Source organism: Archocentrus centrarchus, chromosome 19 (assembly GCF_007364275.1).
Source record: "Archocentrus centrarchus isolate MPI-CPG fArcCen1 chromosome 19, fArcCen1, whole genome shotgun sequence".
NCBI classification, from domain to species: domain Eukaryota; kingdom Metazoa; phylum Chordata; class Actinopteri; order Cichliformes; family Cichlidae; genus Archocentrus; species Archocentrus centrarchus.
Window position 1 is genome coordinate 1,667,364 of NC_044364.1, and position 20,797 is coordinate 1,688,160.

Consider the following 20,797-nt stretch of genomic DNA (forward strand, 5'->3'; position numbering starts at 1 on the left):
CCAGTGCACAGATAATTGTTACCAGTGCACAGATAATTGTTACCAGTGCACGGATAAATGTTACCAGTGCACGGATAAATGTTACCAGTGCACTGATAAATGTTACCAGTGCACGGATAAATGTTACCAGTGCACGGATAATTGTTACCAGTGCACGGATAAATGTTACCAGTGCACGGATAATTGTTACCAGTGCACGGATAAATGTTACCAGCGCACAGATAAATGTTACCAGCGCCGAGATAAATGTTACCAGCGCACAGATAATTGTTACCAGAGCACAGATAAATGTTACCAGTGCACAGATAATTGTTACCAGTGCACAGATAAATGTTACCAGTGCATAGTTACCAATGCACAGATAATTGTTACCAGTGCACAGATAATTGTTACCAGTGCATAGTTACCAATGCACAGATAGTTGTTACCAGTGCACAGATAATTGTTACCAGTGCACAGATAATTGTTACCAGTGCACAGATAAATGTTACCAGTGCATAGTTACCAATGCACAGATAATTATCTGCTATCTATTATAGCAGAATGATTTTAATTAAAGATCCAAGTTTAAAAAATCTACCTTTTAAGTGGGATGAGTTTTTATTTGGATTTTTGTACTCAGTGGACATGGACTCAGAATGTAAATGTTTATTCAGAATTTTAAAGAATGCTTTTTCAGGTAGATTGCAGCTTGTAAAATTTAAAAAGATCTAGGCTAAATGGGGAAAAAAACATTGCAGTAAATTATCCAGAATTTGTTTGACTCTCTGCACAAATTTTATTGAAATTTGGGTTTGTTTATATGTCAAAGTATACGCCTCCTAAATTTATATCAAATGTTTATTTTGTTCTATTTATTTATTATAAATTTTATTTTTACTTGTTGGTTTTCATATAATTATATGTTGAGTTATCTTAAGAAAACTTTGGAAAAATAAAGGATGGGAAAAAAGAGGGCTCAGTCTGCCAACATGAGTTTAATGAAAAGTTTGATTTTTTTTTTTTTTTAATTGTACAATTTTAAAATTGTGTAATAGATGTTGTGCAGCAAGGCGGCATGGTGGTTAACACTACTGCCTCACAGCTAGATTGACATCTAGGTCTGGGTTCAATTCCACCTTGTCCCGGGTCTCTCTGTGTGGAGTTTGCATGTTTTCCCCGTGTCTGTGTGGGTTTCCTCCCACAGTCCAAAGCCACGCAGTTACTGGGGTTAGGTTAGTTGGTCACTCTGAATTGCCCACAGGTGTGAATGGTTGTCTGTCTCTCTGTGTTAGCCCTGCGACAGGCTGGCGACCTATACAGGGTGTACTGTGCTTCTCACCCTATGTCAGCTGTGATAGGCTGACACTCTATTATATCAATAATTTTATGGTTTAAGTCTTACTATAAGTTAACTATTTTTCATTCCTTGAAAATCAGTAGTAGTTATCACATTTTGCAGACAGAACTTTATAATTCCAAACAAAAAAGGAGTTTTTGGAATTAGAAGGTTCTATCTGCATTATACTTGTTCAAAAAAAAAAAAAAAAAAAGCCCATTTGCACATTTAATAGGATTTTGATATTACTGATTTAGAATACATATAGGGTGTGTTTCATAATCATGTATGAACAAGACTTATTCAATGTGTAATTTTTGCTATACAGAGTGCAAAAATGTTAAAGCTCAATATCTCAAAACTGGTCAGAACGTAGATAGAACCTTATATTTCTAAGGGGACAAAATGTTACCAGTGCACAGATAAATGTTACCAGTGCATAAATAAATGTTACCAGTGCATAGATAAATGTTACAAATGTATAGATAAATGTTACCAGTGCACTAGCATAAAGTTTAATTACAAATGTATGTGAGCTTGGGGGCCCCCTGGTGGTGGTAGCCGCATATGTCGCCTATGCCTCAGTCCGGCTCTGTTCATGGCAACGATCCCGACAGACTTGTTTTACCTCATTCAAGAGTTTCTGACTCCTGCCGCTGTCTCCCACCTCCCAAACAGAAGAAGGGGGGGGAGTGCATGTTGTGCCTTCAAAATAAAAGCACATGAGTTAAAGATTTCAAAATCAAGTATTTTTCTCCTCTGGTGTGTAATTTTTGGTTAGGACAAATGCACCTGTCTCCAGTATTGGAGGGGACACGTCCCCTCCATCCCCCCTGGTTCCTACGCCTATGGCTGTAGCCACCAGAACAATCACCACAGTTTGCTAGCGGGGGCTGTCATAGCATTAGCGATCATTTGGTGCCCCCCCCCCCCCCATCGAGGGGCTCCGTCAGAATATTTTTTATGCTTTAATCCCTGATTAGCGAATAAAATTAGAGCTGCAGTAGAAATGTGATTTGGAGGATGCTTGCGAATAAAAAGCATTACAGCCTTAAGCTCATGCAGCCCCCAGTTTTTCAACAAAAACACAGCAGCAGCTGTTTTACCTGTCTGCACAGCAAGCGCAAAGAGGCGGAGCTGTTACTGAGACGGTGCGCTCAGGTGGAGCGAAAGACGTCCAAAGCAGCAGCGCTTGCTCCTGTAACCACCTTAAAACCTTTACTGGGAAACAGCTGGAGGTCCTTCATCAACCACCTGCAACATGAAGAACAGAGAACTTTGTAGCTGCTCCATCCACCCTGTTTGTTTCACTGCAGTGAAACTGCAGTACGGAAGTTAAAATGTGCATATGAATTGTTAATACGAAAAATTATTTCTTATCAGATTGCTTGATTAATTGATGGAGTAATCGATAGAATACTCGATTACTAAAATAATTGATAGTTGCACCCCTACTTGTATTCAGAAAGCCATAGTCAAACATTAGTTTTCAGCACCAGTGGAGCTGTGAAAGGCTTCAAGAAAAAAACTACAGTTCCCAGCAAGATGATGTCACTTCCTGTTGTTACATAAAAATCGTGATAATTTCTGCTCACAACATGGTGACCCATATTCAAACGTAGTAAATGGTTCACAAAGACTGTGATTAGGCTTCAGAGGTGCTTTGTGGTTACATATGTAGGCCCCATCACTCCATTAACAAGTGGGAGCAGCATTAGCATTCACTTGCTAATTAGCATTTGAAAAATTTTGAGATGCCACTGGGCCGAAGACCCCTACTTACATTATTTCTTGAGACTTAACTCTAAATATGCTACCAATTGAACTAAATCATAAAAATAAATAAAAGAATTCACAATAAAGGCTTTATACTGCATCATTCATTGATGAGCAAAATAATTCAAGTGCATTGCAAATTTTAACATTTGGCCCAAACCTTGACTAGAATATTTTTAACAAGGCAAATTTCACCACACATATGTTTAATTAAAAAAAACAAAACAATGTAATAATGACAACCTTTTGCAACAGTAAAGTCTTCTGTAACATTTTATATGTATTTGCAAAAGTGCATTTGTTGAACTAGAACAGCCAACTGAGGCAGTGCATTAAATATTTCAACAAAAGAAACTGCACCAAGTGAACACTTAATAACTGTAAAATTAAAGCTTCTTCTGCATATTCAAAGTAATGCAGACTTAATGAGTTCAGTCTTAGAGTCTTTGGGGTAAAATAAACACATTTATCAGTCCAAGCAGGGTTAAAACGGCGATTTTCATTGTCAATTTTACGTTTTTGACCTGTCAGTGACATATTTTCACGGTTGTCGTACTTGGAGAGAGTATTCTGGGCTGGCGTTGCTACGATACTGGAAGCGGTGCGTTCAAGTACAAGAGGAAGGGCGGGAATTTTTAAAACTCTCACAGCAAATATGATTTAATTGCATTTTTGCAGCTAACGTTGAGTCAGTTCGGGGGGTGGGCCAGTCAAAGGGGGTCTGCGGGCCGGATGTGGCCCCCGGGCCACTAATTGAATAGCCCTGCTGTATGCTGTCCTCCTCTACATTTTTTTCTGGTTTGGTCTTAACCAATGATTAAGAAACACATGACTTGTATTTTAAGATGCTGTATGCTGCAATAAGTATATTTATCACTGAGTTGCTAATCGTTAGCATAGAGTGAACCTTGTGACATTTGAAAAAACAAACAGCTGCTGAGCACACATTGATAACATACTTGAGACTAAACCAAAAATAGTATAGCTGTAGGAAGTGAAACTAAAACAGGAAGCTGAAAGCTGTTTGAATTTTTTTTGCAGAGAATATTTTGAGTTTAGTGCTCGGCGGGTAATATCCGAGCAGTTTGGGAAACACATCCAGCAGAAAAGAACTCTGAGTTCTTTTCTCCAACAAAGGCTGCTGGACGTCAGGATGGAGAGCTCTGATAAAGCATTATAGCAATAATAATGGGAAACCAGTGGCTGGAGACCACGGTACGATCAGAATTATTCCAACTTTGTGCAGAGAATTTGTGACCGCTCACAGTCAGCTGTTGTCTTCAAACCAATTGCCTAATTGCCTAGATCAGGGGTCGGCAGCCTTTAACACTCAAAGAGCCATTTGAACCCAGTTTTCATGGAAAAGGAAACACTGAGAGCCGCAAATACTACAGCCGGCAGCGGCTACTGTGAGTGATGCATATATTGAAAAATGAAAATAAATAAAATGATTTTAATTTTAATATTTCAAGATCACAATAATGTTCCAGTTTAGAACTACAACAAAAAATAAACTGACAAAAATAAAATGCACTTCAACTGGATACTTATAATTTACTTCTGCAAGCCGCACAGAGCCGCAGCAAAAGCCTGGAAGAGCCGCATGCGGCTCCGCAGCCACGAGTTGCCGACCCCTGGCCTAAACGTTGAGCAGGTTGAATGCTCAACTTCTAGCAACCAGCTGATCACTGCAACTACTTGCAACTGGTTGCAAATGCAAAATATTTCAGTCCAATCACCAACCAGTGCTTTTACCTGGCCCCAGGAGGGTTTGTATTTTACTGTAGTGTGACGGAGCCATGAATACAAACTGAGTAGAAAACATCTAAAATCTCCTCTGAAGCTTAAGATTTGTCACAAAAAGCAAGCTCTTTACATCATGCAGTTATTATATGCATCGCTGACATAAGAATATTGCTCATTGCAGATTAGCTGAGGACGGGTGGGGGTGGGGGAGATAATGCTTCTTTTAATTTTATCTGATGTCATCTCTCTGAGGGAGCATGAAGCTTGTGGTTTATTTTTCTTGTTGAGGTGATATGTTCTCGTGTTTGTTGCTAAGCGTTTGTTTGTTCAGCGTTTCTCGTGTGTTTGCTGTGTTTATCTCGTTAGGCTGATAAGAAGGATACCCAGGGCAACGGCTGCATCACAGGATTTGAGGTTTTGCTGCAGAAACAGCTGAAGGGGAAACAGATGCAGAAAGAGATGGCCGAGTTCATACGAGAAAGGTATCTGCTGTGTTTAAAGTTTTCATGCTCAATCTTGCTCACACTTTATTCTCTGGTTACCATGAAAACCATACAACTGCCATCAAAAACAAACCATTTCTCCTTTTTTGTGTGTGTTTGCTCTTTCATGTACATCAGTGCATTACACAATACAGGAAATGTACATGGAAACAGTTAGTGTTGCGTAAACACCGTGTGGTAATCGACCTCTACTTCCCTCTCAGGATAAAGATAGAAGAGGAGTACGCCAAGAATCTCTCCAAGCTTTCCCAGATCCCGCTAGCGGGCCAGGAAGAAGGGTGAGTGGCTGTGAAGAAGAAAGACACACAACCTGCCCCCATCGCAGAGCAGCCTGTCACACATGAATCAGTATATTTAAAAAAAATAAAGGTGCATGTCAGCATTTGAAAAGCAGTCTGCCAGCCTTCACAGAGCCGCCGTGGAGTTGTGAAGGCTGTAAATGCAGTGTTTTAGGCTCCTTCCTTCACAGTATATTCTGTAATAGCAGTGCAGCACTTCATTGCACTATGGAGGCTATATTTCTTCTCAGGGAGGTCAGACGTCAGGCTCAGCTACAGAGCTGGTTTAAATTAAGTGACTGAAAACCTGCGTGAGTAACTAAAAACAGTGGTTATATTTCTTATACATGAAAAACTTTTACCTTTACTTAGAGGTAAAACTAAGGTAGAATGTGTTGAAAAAAGTCTTCTTTTTAGAAATGTTGAATATAATAAGCATAAATATCTGCCAGCTTGGGTAACGTTCTTTTGGCAGTTGTGATTTGGCTGATCTGTGCTCATGTGTTACAGGTCATCTCAGACCAGGTCAGCCTGTCACAGCAAAATCAGAGTGTGCAAAAATACACAAGTGTGTTTTACATCTATTTTGTAATTTAGTTACACAGTCAAGCTTTAATGTCTGCCATGAGTGAGTTTGCTAGGTGTAAATTAACACTAATGCCTAATTAGTCGGCCAATTAGATAGTCCAGCAGACAGCTCCTCAGTGAGCGGGCCAGTCAAGCAGCCAATCAGGCGAGACATCCAGGTGTGAGTCTGAATCTGGAGGTCCTGCCGGTGAACCTGCGAGGCAGTGTGGCCTTTCTGTAAACCACTTTGATCTCCATCCTGCAGCACATTCCTGCTATTAAAAGAGAGCACAGGAGAGGAGACACAGACACATGTGAGGAGACGAGGTGTGTTGGGAAATAAATGGAGGGGATGGTGGGAAGCTCTGCTGGGAGGAAGAGAGTTTGCAGCCTCTCCTCTTTTCTCCTGTTTGGCAACACACAGGATATCACGCTGAGGCGAGAGCAGCCCTTTGATTCACCAAGGACACACAGGAACATGCATCTGTTAACCTCTGATTCTGTGGAGGCTCAGGGATCAACTCAAGTTCAAATGCTGGTTATTTGACTAAATGTTGGTAGTAGAATCACTCGCTAATGAAAAAAACAAAGCAAAAGTATAATCAGAAGGTCACTGCTGCATCACTGGCTGCAATGCATTAGATACAATTTACCTGCCAATCAAAGCTTTGACTTTGTTTTAGCAAAGCAAAGTTAGGGAGAGCGCACTTTGGCTAACTGAAGCAATAGCTAGCTGTAGTTCTACTAGTTGGGCTTTATAAAAATAATTTAAAGTGATTAAATCAGCAGCATAGCTAATATGGGATGCCAAATGGTCTTAAAATATAAAAGGAAAAGGAGCCTAAACCCCTTCCTGACATGTGTGCGGTTTCACAGTCAGAACCACATTTGTTTCTAGCATCCGGTTTCAAAACACCAAGATGGTGACGGCAAAAACACTCAAGGTTTCAAAACAGGAATTCAGAAGCCAGTGGGTGACATCACAGTAGTTAAGGCCATCTTTTATACTTTCTATGGGTGTAGTCTTATATAATGATCATAACATGTACAGCTATGTGTGAAAACTTACCACGAAAAAAATGTGCTCGGTCGATTATTTCTTTGTTGTTTTGGGTCATAAATGTCATACTGTAGGAAAGTCTGTTTATTTAGGGTTGATTATTGCAGGGTCTTTACAGTACGAAGCAGCTTGAGGTGATTTGGTGCTATATAAATGGAATTGAATTGATTGCTTTTGGTGGTTAATATTAACTAGTGTTAGCTAGCAAACAGAGGGAGGGTTTGCTGACTCTTTCAGACCTGAGCTGCTGTATTCTGCATTCAGCAAGATTTACACAGGCTGAGAAAATATTGTACACTTTGTTTCACATTCTAAACATTTATATCACACACAGGAAGAAGGCCAGCTGTAAATGAGAGCGGGTGTAAGGAAGGTTTAGCTAAGCTCACCCTCCCTTGCACTGTTTACAAGCACATAAGATGACCCCTCTTCATACTGTGATGCTAACACAGTGGGATGGAATTGTCCCATATAGAATCCAGATTATGCCAGCCTGCTCAGTCTGCCCACACCCACAAAAGTGCAACACAATGCTTCCATTATACTGTCCCTAAGGCTGGCTCTGTTGTCAGACAGGACAATCGCTGTTTTGTTGGTTGGTTCCTACCGTCCGAGCAGCCGCAGCCCAGAACCAGCCATGTATTTATTCCTGAATTTGCTATTTGTTTGGTAGAGATGTGAGGCATGTGACTACTTGAATGGCAAGAGATTAATTTTTTCCTGAGATGCAGTATTTTATTGGCGAGTGACTGTCTGTCACTTGGGAATGCAGGACTGCAGGCACATGGCAGATATAATTTATTGAGTGTGAATAACGTTTGGAGCGGCGCAGCTTTAAGATCCAGATTCCTCTTGGTTTCAGGTTTGTATTGTGTCTGGTGTGGTTTTAAGGTGGAACCATACTCCACCTGGATGAGCTTGCAGTCTGCATGCTGAAAAGGCTGAATTAAACTCGTTTGGGTGGGAAAACCCACAGTGTGGGGAAAATGTGAAACACAAAAATATTCAATCAAAAGCTGTTTGATTTTTTTATTGGTGCCATAGCACAGTCTGGCAGTTATTTAAAGATTTAAGACTATTTTCCATTGATTACTTCCAGGATGAGATCATTCCCAAAAATTCATTGTTTTCTGGAAAGTTTTTTTGTTTTTTTTGTGACAGCTCAGAACTACAACGTTCCAGCCATCCAGTGTTCTCAAATTCATATTTCTACACACAAACAAAAAATGACACCAGATTTATAAGGTGAAAATGTAGTATTTCGATAGTTGAGTCAGTTTAGTCCGTTTTTAGGCATGCGTGCCAAACAGGTGATGGCTCCAGATTCTGAGAATTTCCTGCTTTTCTTAAACTCAAATGCCAATTAAACAGTTGTTTATTTTAAATTGAAGAAACAGAAGCAGAACTTAAACTGACCACGATACGTGTCGTGAGTGCATGAGTGAAGAAATCGTATATGCAATGTTGTCAAGTGCAAGAAGCCAAGCCGAAGAAGTGTCTCAAGGAGGAGAGCCCCCCCCATCAACTGAGAACTTCTAGAGCACTGGCACACATTGGGCCCAGGTGTTGCCAGTGTCACTGATCGGCAAACGAGCCACGCCTGCCCCCTAATGCTCGCAGGAGTCGTGCTACACAAGCAGGCCAAAAGGAAGGTGGGGCAGAGTGGGTCGTCACAGTGGCTCACTGGTGAGGGAGATGATGTGGGTAACATTAGACAGGTAGCTTTGGTATTATTGTCCACTACAGCTGATCTTATGGGTTGTTCGTAAAAGGCAAAATAAAAAGCAGAAGATTGCTAGAAAGGTTTCAGAGCGGCATGTGGAAGGAAATGTCTTCAGTACAGTGGTCAGACCTCGACCGTATACACGGTACATTTCTGTGAGTAACACTGAGCGTAAACAGACGTTTTGCTTATTTATAGGCCGATTCTGCTGGTGGGGCTGTTTTCTTTGTTCAGCCATGGTGGCTGAATCTTTAGGGCTTACAACTTTCAACCAAACCACCGTCGTGAAACATAAACACATCTGTCTGCATTTGTAAGCAATGTATGGAGTGATAAAAGGGTCACTTCGTGTAATCTCCAACCTTGCAGTTGTAAATCTCCTCTCTGACTGTTTGTGGACTTGTTTTAGCAGAACATACAAAAGAAAGAAAGAAACAAACAAATAAATATAGTGAACAGATAATTCCAGTTGTTAAGGTTTAGATTTTCAGGAGAGCAGCGACCAACAGTCAAATCTGAAGATATCAAAAAGCATGTTTTTATGCTGACACATGCGCACAGTTTGAACTGTGCACTGGCAGGGAAAACCTACAGGTTATCATAGCAAAGAAGCAGGTCGGGGTGGTGATCGTTTTTCTTGGTTTACTGTATCCATAATATGAGTTAGTGTTGCATCTTTGCAGTGCTGAGGCTGCAGGAGACAGAGATGTTGATAATGTCAAAGCTCTTGATAAATGAAGCTGCAAAATGTTTGAACTTTTCCCATAAACAAACTTTTTAAGTGTTTGTTTTCCTTCAGATCTGACGTGATTCTGTACGCGCCGTTTTTCTGTTTCACTGACCACTGAAATTAAATCGATGTGTTCGTTTAGACAGAAGCTTTAAAATAACAGTCCAAATGAGGCCCTGAAGGTGTTACCAAGATGGCTGTCGAGTGGCACGACTTGCTTCTACAAGGACTTTTATGATGACGTTCAAATTCACACCATAGATGCATCTACTAAAAATATCAGATGCGTTTGAATCTCAGCGACCTTGACCTAAAGGTAAAGGTCAGAGGTCAAGTTTTCTGAAACTCTTGTGAGCGTGATAACTTGAATGATATCACCAAGGATGTTCAAATCCACACTGTAGATGTGTATCGTTCAAGGTGGACTCATCAAACTTCACACACTTGTTCACTGACTTTATGATAACAGCACTTTGACACAAATGAGCTGGTGTGTGTGTGTGTGTGTGTTGGGTGCCTGTGTCCATCTTTTATGTACAGTGTATGCTATTACATTCATATTGTTACACTTTTGGACACAAAGTTTTCAGTATGTTTTGTAGTGGGTTTACTGTAAGCAAAACATGAACATGAATGAATACATTTAGCTTATGAATAAAGTTATAAATGTCTTTTTTTTTAGTTTAAAGCACTAACTGTATTTCTGAGTTAACTTATTAAGCATTTATTAGGCACAAAACTCCTTCTACAGAAATGTGTTCTGAACACTAACTGGACTGTAAAACAGCCTTCGTGGTATTTTCTTTCCTTCCCACTGACGGTCAGCAGCTGTGAGCTTTAAGACGATCTGTATTATCTGTGATTTGAAAGACTCAGAATGGTTTAGATGGTGCAGGGTTGGAGGTGCCAGACTTCGCTCCGACAGTGTTAGGAATGTTATGGATGTCAGTGTGAGGGAATTCCACTCGTCTTCCATTCAGAGCGATGCTTTGAAGTGGCCCACTGACCCATGAAGGTCCCGGACCTAAAGCCTTGTGTCTGCGACTGTCTCCCTCCTGATTGATTTAAAGTCCCCGTCTGCCACATGAAACAGGCTCTCTGTCATAAACCGTTCTCTGTAAATCAAAACCAATGTCTGTCCTATTAAAAAGACAAGTTGCGTGTGATTATTATGTAATGTGCATCAGCTAACGTAATTTGAATGCTCATCATCAAAACAAGTCTTCTCAGTTTTACTGCCCCCAGCTGTGTTGAAAAGCTGCGCTTGAAGCTGAGAGAATAAGTGGATCCATATCTCATGTCCCACATGTCCTAATCATCTGTTGAACTGGCTGTGGACCTCAGCTCAGCTCTGCAGATTTACCCGTTATTTGTGTGTCCGTGAACTTTTGCACTGACCACTCATGAACCTCAACTCTGTGTGTGTGTGTGTGTGTGTGTGTGTGTGTGTGTGTGTGTGTGTGACAGGATTCATCCTGCTCCCCCAACTCCATCTCACCCCCCCCCAGTTTCCTTGGCAGCTTCCCTGCCCTCCCTGTATGTCTTCCTAAAAGTATGTGTGGTCTTTTATTGTGTAAGGTATTAACCGCACACACACTCTCCCTCGTTTTTATCTGCTCTCAGCACTCTGGGGGAGGCTTGGGCCCAGCTGAAGAAGAGCCTGGCAGATGAAGCTGAAGTTCACCTAAAGTTCTCCTCAAAGGTAATTCATCACACTGTATGATCCGGTTAATGAGATCTGAAGCTAAATATTAACTCAACATACTTTCATAGTGTTCACATGAATCTGACTGCCTGGTTACTGTCCTCATACGCAGCCATAGCCGTCTGTGTCTTGAAGCACAAAAGGGCATAAGAGGCATACAGGAAGAGCTTAGCAGCAATGTGGCAACCAGAGACCGTGGAATGTCTCAGGCCAAATTACCAGTGGCAACGTGGAGTGGGCGGATAGCAATAAACAAAAAGCTAGCATCACTATATTATACTTGCAAGATATGTGTCCCGTGCAGCTGAAATTAAATTGTCCTGTGCTTGTTTTGTATACAAAATACTGAATGGTTGAACGATTCCTCCCCCTCACACCACAGTCAGTTTAGACAAAACCAGAATTAGCTTCAGCAGGCAGCATTGTTTTCCTTGGGCCAGATAATTTTCACAATAAGAGCTTCACAGCTCATTAAATGTTAGTCATGGTAAGAAGAAAGTACCCTCTGTCATTTCAGGAAATAATAACAATAATCTGATCCTTTGCAGGTGGTAAAATTTGGTAAATACAAACTGAGATGAACAGCAAAACATGACAATACACCGTGCCATTATTTATTTAACAAAAGCTGAGCTAAAGTGCAGAAGCAGGGTGTGAAAAACTAAGTCGACTCTTACTGCTTCCATAGGAGTTAAAAGGGAAAGTAGCAACCAGGTGCTGATAATCAAACACACTTAACTGATGCGAGCAGCTCTGTAAAAGCAGAAGTTTTGGCAGTTTGCTGGGCTGGAACATTCAGCTGTGTGTTAACACAATGCCAAGGAGGAAGGACATCAGAAATGATGTTAGAGAAGCAATTGTTACTGCCTCTGGGAAGGGTTATAAGGCCGTTCTACAGTTAGGAAGATTATTCACAGGTGGATGACATCCAAGACAGCTGCCCATCTGACAGTCAGGCCGTGCAACGCTCTGAGGACGTGCTAAAAAACCCAGGAGCTGCAGATCAGACTCTGCAGGCCTCAGTTAGCGTGCTAAATGCTAAACTCAGAAAGCAGCTGAGCGAGTACGGCTCGTTTCAAAGGGTTGTGAGGGGAAAGCCTCCCCTGTCTGAAAAGGACCCGGCAGCAGCTGAAATGTTGATTCTTATTTTTCTTGAAACACTTTACATTGATGGAAAAAACACACACGCACAGTGAACTGCACACACAGTGAACACGCACAGTGAACTGCACGCACAGTAAACACGCACAGTGAACTGCACACACAGGGCACGCAGCATTTTTCGAGCAGGTTCAATTCGTAGTTTTCATGCTTGATCACATGCTCATCAGGCTGCCCAAGTGGAGGCCAAAACAAAGCTGTCTTCGTCCACAGCTGCTTGCAGACTGTGTGGAGTATGGCACTGAATGAGAACACTTCTCCCAAGCTTTCTATTAAAGCACGGTGGCCAAAGCCCAGCAGTGCTTCCTTTTCCCCAGGCACCGAGGTTTTTTAGTGTGGGGCATTTAAGCCTACACTGACAGTCATAAGATGTGATCTAAACTAGTTCTTAGTGGTAACTTCAGTGACTCTTATCAACATGGATGGACCTCCCAAATAGCAGTTTTATTGACTCATCCAAATCAAAAATACATGTAACTGTTTGTGTTTTAAGCATCACCACAGTGGAGCTGTGTGTGGATCTCTGTCGCCCTGGAGTGTCGGCTGCATGTTGGAACAACGTTTCAGCCTCTGTGTCTTCAAACCAGTGACTGGAAACTATGAATAAACTCGGTGTTTACTGAGTCTTTTTATGACTTTTCAAAAAAGTTATAGTATAACCAGGAAGTAAAGATATTTTTAGTGGAGTTTTTCAAATGTCACTGTGGCCCTGTGACATGAACAAGGAGACTTACTGTAACTCAAAAGTCTTTGCAAGTGTCTCTCATTCATAGAGCCGACGCTGCTGTTTGGCCCTGCAGTATTACAGCAGCACTGAAAACCATAAATCAATGTGCAGACCCAAAAAACCCACAAAAAAAAAAAAAAAGATATTTCCACTTTTTTTTTTAGTTTTTAGCTGCATTTGTATTAGTATGCAGAGCATTACTTATTTCCAATAAGTCTCCACATCTAATAAGCACTCACACATTATACCGCTGAGTCAAAGCAACCATGCTACTGATTTTAAGTGTTACCATATCAAGCATGTGTGCGACACAGAGGCTTTAAATAATTTTATATTTTGAAGTAGAAAGTCTGTGGGACTGATCCTGGCTGATTTTTGAGCAAGACGTCTTCTGTTATAAGAAAAGTCTTCGAGGGGCAGCTAGTGCTCTTCATTCTCTGGTCGCGTTCGATGGGGGTGGACGTCGAAGCCAAGAGGGGGAGACAAAAAGACAGAGACCAGGATTGCAGCTGGAGCGATGGAGGAAATGGAGCCGGTGATGTTATCATCCAGAGATGCACAGATGTGCGGCACTCTTCCAGGTTCTTGAAGGAGAAGGAAGGATTTAAGTGGAAATGAATTTAGAATGATGGGTTTCAGTGTGATTGCAGGAAGGAGCTCCACATCTCATTCATCTCCGACAGCTGGGGCAGGACACCACGTTGCATATTAACAGTGACGGCTTAACTAATACGGCCTTGTCAGACTCTTGGATCTGGAAGTCGTGCTGTTAATTTTAAAAGCAACTTTACCTACAGGGATCAGGAAAAGGAAGCAAAGCAGTGTTGATGACTAATATTCTGGCTTTTGTTTGGCTCATTCATATCAAAGCATTTGTTATCTAAAGTAGCTCAGTGTGAGAAGATGATGACATAATATATGGAATACAACCAGAGGGAGTGGAGCTAATTAATGTTATGCATAATTAAATCTGATATACAGAGAAGTGATTAAAGGGTGACCCTTTTTGATTGATTACATTGCAGATTGATAGCATTTCTGCAATATAAACTGTATAAACCTGAATTATTAGGAGAGCCAGTAACGCTATTTCAGTGTCTCTGTATTTGCTCTTATAGAGGTGCTCACGCTTGCTCAACCTTTTTAAGCCTTTATTATAAGATTTTCTCAGTGATTTAATTTAATGACACAGAAAAGTAGGCAGATGGATGCAGAGTGGCTGATTTCGGTGGCGTGGTGTTAGCACTGCTGCCTCACAGTTAAAATACCATCTGGAAGGCCTGGGTTCGATTCCACCTTGGCCCGGGCCCCTCTCTCTCTCTGTGTGGAGTTTGCATGTTCTCCCTGTGTCTGCGTGGGTTTCCTCCCACAGTCCAAAGACATGCACTTTCTGGGGTTAGGGTAATTGGCCACTCTAAATTGCCCATAGGTGTGAATGGTAGTCTGTTTCTCTGTGTTAGGCTGGTGACCTGTTCAGGGTGTACCCTGCCTCTCGCCCTTTGACAGCTGGGAAAAGGCCACTTTTATGAATTTGAATCATAAATGTAATCACGAGTTGACTGCTCACCATAGGAAATAAAACTTCACCACAGAGTCCCATCTAACTACATGTTAGCAGACAGCCTTTCTGGAGCAACATTATATTTTAGCTTCTGAATTCACAAGTACACCTTTTATTTTATTCTTCAGGTTATGTAACAGAATGGGGAAAATGTCTAAAGTTTGCATCAGCTGACTGAGCGCAGAAATGCTAGCTCATTTTTGGGTTTGATGCTAACTAGCTGATAGTGAGAAAAAATGAGCTAAGTGGTAAAAATAACTTTTGGCTAGCTTCACCTTTTATTTAACATAGTAACTGAGAAACAAAATTCTGAACTGTAAGTGCACCGAAGCACAACAAGTGATGTCTCCATGTCTCGATTTCTGTCAGCGTATGAAAGCTGTTGTCGTTGTGGGAGGTCGTGTTTTACCAACAGATGCCTGCCTGAAATTAGCCGTTGGTTCTTTTTCTGCTGCTCAGTGTTGAATTCAGTGTTTGCTGTTTTCTGTGAGCAGCTCCAGAGTGAGGTGGAGAAGCCTTTGCTGACCTTCAGGGAGAACTTCAAGAAGGACATGAAGCGCTTCGACCACCACATCGCCGACCTGCGGAAGCAGCTGGTTGGTCGTTATGCAGCTGTGGAGAAGGTAGACAGACGCATACAAACATAGGAACAGCACAGCACCTCTCTCTAATGGCTGTAGCTCAGTAGGTAGAGCAGGTCACCTACTGATCAGAAGGTCAGCGGTTCAATTCCTGGCTACTCCAGGCTGCATGCCAGTGTATCCTTGGGCAAGATACTGAACCCCAAGTTGCTCTCTGACACAACCGTTGGAGTGTTAATGTTAGACAATTGAAGCACTTAGCTAAGTTAATCATGGAAGTGCTTGTATGAATGGGTAAATGTAAACATGCTGTATAAGCGCTCAGACTGAGTAGAAAAGCGCTGTGTAAGAACTAGTCCATTTAGCATTTAATGTATGCTGTGTTATTTCATATGGCAGCAGAAGGATTTAGGGAATCATCTCGCTGCTGATTAAAATTCCACATTTCTTCCATAAGCAGACAGCTGTCTGTGGAATGTTTCCTGCTTTTTGTATATGTACAATCAAAAGCAATCGGCTGAAGCCTGAAGGCAACTGCAGATCTGTCTCACATCATCTGTTGCTGGCTTCATGCTGAGAAAGGACACAACAGTTTCTCAGATAAGTTCATCTGCTGTACTTAAAGCAGGATGGGAAACAAGATCCTGGCATTGTTGGCTGTCAGAGAGCTTTAACACTGAATGAATCAAGCAGACAGCATTATAACTGTGATGAATTGAAGCAGACTGTAACATTATTTTAGCTGCAGACTTTCATCACGTTAATTATGGTGATGTTTGTTTCTAAAATGCTGCACGTAGTCTAAAGAAAAACTCTGCTGCCTGATTGTTTTGTGAAAGAGCGTCTCTGACTTCAGGGTTTCATCTCTGGCAGGCTCGTAAAGCTCTGGCTGACCGACAGAAAGAGCTGGAGCTAAAGACTCAGCAGCTGGAGATCAAACTCAGCAACAAGATTGAAGAGGACATCAAAAAGGCCCGCAGGAAATCCACACAAGCAGGTCAGAGCCACAGGGCAAAGGTCGGGTCTTTATAGGGTCATCCTTTCACTGAGGCATTACTTGCTGTTTTAGGTAGGAGCGAGCACTGCACTCTGTGAAACATTCACTATTGATTATACATAAAACTGAGAATTCCTGGGTTTAAAAATATGGTAGCTTATCATTATGGTAGTATGGTATCAATGACTTTGGTAGACACAGACACACTTTTATGAAATACTAATTTGTACCAGGCAAGATCATAAGTCCCTTCAAAAGGGGTCCAGGCCAGTTGGGCGCTCATTTGTGCTGCCATGTTTCCTGGATGTCTGCCACAGCATTGGTATTGTGCCTATGTCTCCCAGGTCTCCCAGTATTGCTGCTCTGTTATTGATTATAACTCAGATTGTGGGGATAATGAAATTTCCCCCCTGACCTGTTGTCTTGGCTCCCCCTTGCCGTAGCAACATCCAGTATGGCTTCAGTCAATCCTTGGTCAGGATTCGAACCCCCGACCTCCTGCTCCAAAGACCGTAATGTTACCACTATGCCATTCCAGCTGCTATGAGATATATTTTTCAGAATTTTAAATGATGTGATCCAAAACCTCTGGCTTCAGTTTTTTCTACTCGTCGCTCTCTGTACTAAATCAGTGAGAGGATATCTCGAATATGATCATCTTGGGCACACAGCTCATGATGTGAGCACAGAAGCTCCACCCACCTGGTGTTTAAATCTTCTGCTCACAATGGGCAGCCAATCAGAAGAAAGCTCTTTCAGACAGTACTGAGAACTGAGGGGCTGCACCACGGACCAGCGTAACGTCAGTAATGAGTGTTTTGAACTGTGAATCATGCAGAGCTATTATATAAAACTAGAAATGAGCATTATATGTGATAGAATGACTTTATATAATTATATAATTTGACAAAGACAATAAAGTTTTGGACATAAAATCAGCCCCACAACATATTTTATCTGAACCACATGAGCTGTAGTTTGTGGTGGTGCTGTCCTCATTGTCTGTGCATGTGAACAAATATTTAGATTTTATTCATACCAGTAAATTAAGCAGGTCAGCCACGAATTCTGAACCAGGACTTTTTGAGTATTTGAGGCAAGTAGCTGCTGGAAATGAAGGTGCACCAAAGTCGATGGCTGTTATTTTCACTGTGTAAATACATATTCTGTCAACATTTCATATCTTCTGCTGCTGTGAATATATTTCTCTTCACTCTGCATGTCGAGCATCTTTGGCACAGAAATTTGATGATTGACTTCAGTCTTATCTCATTCCTTAGTTCACAGCCACAGGTTGGAGCATAAATAGATTCAGAAACAGTGTTAATAGAATTCAGATTAAATAAGTGAATCTAATAATGGATTCCAGTCAGATAGCATGCTAATTCCAAAAGGAATAATTAGTAGACTTATGCAGTTTGGAAAGGGTTGCATTAGTCAAGCCCAAGGCATTTCCTCTTTGGCATAAGGATCCTTTCAAATGTATTAAAATGTACAGTGAAGGCACATGTGCATGTTTAAAGAGCCGGAGCGGAAAGTAGCAGCAGCAGATGTCTGGTTGATTTATAAAATCTTTGCTACCTGAGGAAAGTGACTGACAGCAAACCGATGTAAACGCTCCACCAGAGTGTGATGTCATGAGCCAACGAGGCACGACCGCACGTGTTTGGTTGGCTCGGACACAGGTTTGATTCCTTCCTCCTCTGTGTTTCTTATGCAACCAGGTTAAAAAAAAAAAAAAGCAGCAGTTGTTGACAGTGCTCGTGGTGTCTGGCAGTCAGTGATGATGACTGCAGCGTGAGGGAAGCAGAAAGGAGTCTGATGCCAAAACAAATAAAGCATGGCATCTGTCTGCTCATAACAAAGTCTCATTATCGCTCTCACCGCATTGGCTTGCACACAGCACTGGTACCAAGGATTATCTTACAGTTCAGATCAACCATCTAAACCTGTGATCACTCTTTTATGGAGCTCATTACTTTTTTTCTTTTTAAACATATTTTCACTTAGATTTTTTATTTTATTTTATTTTGGGGGATTATGTGCATGTGCTTCTCATTTTCCCCTCACCGTTTATTTATAGAAGCCAGCGTGAGCCGACCTGAGAGAAAACCCTGTTTACTGTAAATTCTGCCTCATCGGCGAGAACCGTTCTGAAGTGCTAGAACATTTAAAGATCCTTTAATGTGACTCCATTGTATACAAGTATTAAAGGAGCAGTTTAACCCAGAAATCTTAATGACCTGTATTTCTTTTCATCCATCAAGCCAAGCCAATTTATTTATAAAGCACTTTACACTTAACATGGAAAAATAAAACACAACAATAGACAAAGGTAAGAGTCAACACCCAAAATAAGAGCATCAATAAAATATAAAAATCAAATACACAATCAATTAAGAGTCAGGATAAAATTAGACTAAAAAAAATAAGAAATAAATACACAACAATACAAATGTCTCAAGCCTGGTCAAATGCCAGGTGAAAAAGGTGGGTCTTGAGAGAAGATTTAAATATGGCTAGCAAAGAGGCCTGTTTAATGAGCACAGGCAGTGAGTTCCACAACCTGGGAGCTGCCACAGCAAAGGCTCTGGCCCCCCTGAGTCTCTGCTTAGTCCTCGCTACGACCAAAAGCAGTTGGTCAGCAGATCTGAGCGAGCGGGAAGGGGAGTGTAGGTGCAGCAGCTCCACAAGGTAGGGTGGTGCAAGGCCATTTAAGGACTTAAAAACAAATAAAAGAATTTTAAAATGAACTCTAAAATAAACAGGAAGCCAGTGCAGAGAAGATAAAACCAGAGTGATGTGTTCCTTCTTACATGTTCCAGTCAATAGCCGTGCAGCAGCATTTTGTAGCAGCTGAAGACGAGACAGTGAGGACTGGTTAACGCCAAAATACAAAGAATTACAGTAATCCAGCCTGGTTGTAACAAAGGCGTGGATCACTGTATTAAAGTGATCTTTCGACAAGATACCTAGATTAATTAGATTAACATAGATCTAGATTATGTTTTGTGAGTTGTCCAGTTTTGGAGATATCAGCTGTACAAATGTCCACCAGAAAGTCTGATGATATATAATGAAACTCAAAGCACCAAAAACTTTAATGTTTAATCTGGGAACTGTTTTATTTCACTAGTTTTGCATTTGGCGAGGTTCTTCCTCTGTCTGAAACAGGCGGTTTCATCCTGGACTGAGGCTCTGACACTGACTAATTCTTGCCTTCCCTCGTTCTGTTGCTCAGAGCTTCATGGTGCTGGACTTTGGGTGAAGACCTCTGTGAATTGTGATGAGTTTTCAGGTCTTGATATCAGTGGCGCCTATGTCCTCCTGTGGTCAGCTTATTCCAGCTGGGTAGCCAATGACCACTAGGGAGTTTGTATTGATGACTTGGATTTTATTGCTGCCAGTGAGCTGACTTCTCAGCACCTGTCTTACCTTCTGGAGGTGTTTGGCTGTGGCTGACCTCCTTGCATCTTTACCATGGTTCCCATTGGCCTGTGGGATACCCAGGTACTTGTTGTCCTGTGTGTCTGCCATTTTGCCTTCTGGTAGCTCCACCCCTCAGTCCGGATCGCCTTCCCTCTCTTTTCGGCCACACTTATCCAGTCCGAATGACATCCTGATATCCTCACTGGAGATCCTGGTGAAGTGGATCAGTGTGTCAATGTCTTGCTCACTCTTGGTGTACAGCTTGATGTCATCAAGGTTGCTGATGGCCACTCCACTCCTGAATCTATTTTGGTATCTACTCTGGTATCTAAGCTGGCTTAGGGGGTTGAGGCCTATGCAGAACAGCAGTGGGGACAGTGAATCATTTGGTATATTCAGCATTCGATGGTGACTTATGCAATTCCCTTGGAGTTGGCCTCCAGTGTTGTCTTCCACAGTTCCACTGAGTTCCTGATGAACTTTATTAGTGCACTATTAGCCTTGTACAGTGTCAAGCACTCCAGTATCCATGTGTGGGTCATTGAGTTATGGGCTCCCTTGTAGTAAATCCAGGTGGTACTCAGGTTGGTCTGCCTTGTCTTGAGTCCTGGTGTACTGGTCTATCAACCATTAGCTGATGCTTTGACCCTCTGGTGTTGTTTCCAATGGTCTTCTGAGCTGCTCTCATGTATTGACTGACGTGCCTACTCAGCTTGGTTACTATGGTGCCTGAGAGGAGCTTCCATGTTGCTGGTAAACATCCGGTAGTTTGATGGTGCCGTACCCCCATGGGGATCCTTTGTGATCAGGATTGTTCTGCCCTGTGTCTGACAGTCTGAGTACCTGTTGTTAGCAGCCCTCTTATTTCTGCTGCCAGATGTTCATGGAATACCGTTCTTCAGGCAGTAGGTGTGGATCATCATGTCAGGTGCTGG

The 20,797-nt window shown here is 41.7% G+C and overlaps 1 protein-coding gene across 1 annotated transcript in view; it reads left to right on the plus strand.

The window, feature by feature from the left end:
- gas7b (growth arrest-specific 7b) overlaps positions 1-20,797 on the plus strand; it is a 74,639-nt gene that overhangs the window by 48,212 nt on the left and 5,630 nt on the right. The window contains exons 7-11 of the mRNA XM_030754308.1: positions 5,207-5,322; positions 5,547-5,621; positions 11,325-11,403; positions 15,350-15,478; positions 16,310-16,433. Coding sequence (XP_030610168.1) covers positions 5,207-5,322; positions 5,547-5,621; positions 11,325-11,403; positions 15,350-15,478; positions 16,310-16,433 — 523 coding nt within the window. The remainder of the gene's footprint in view (positions 1-5,206; positions 5,323-5,546; positions 5,622-11,324; positions 11,404-15,349; positions 15,479-16,309; positions 16,434-20,797) is intronic.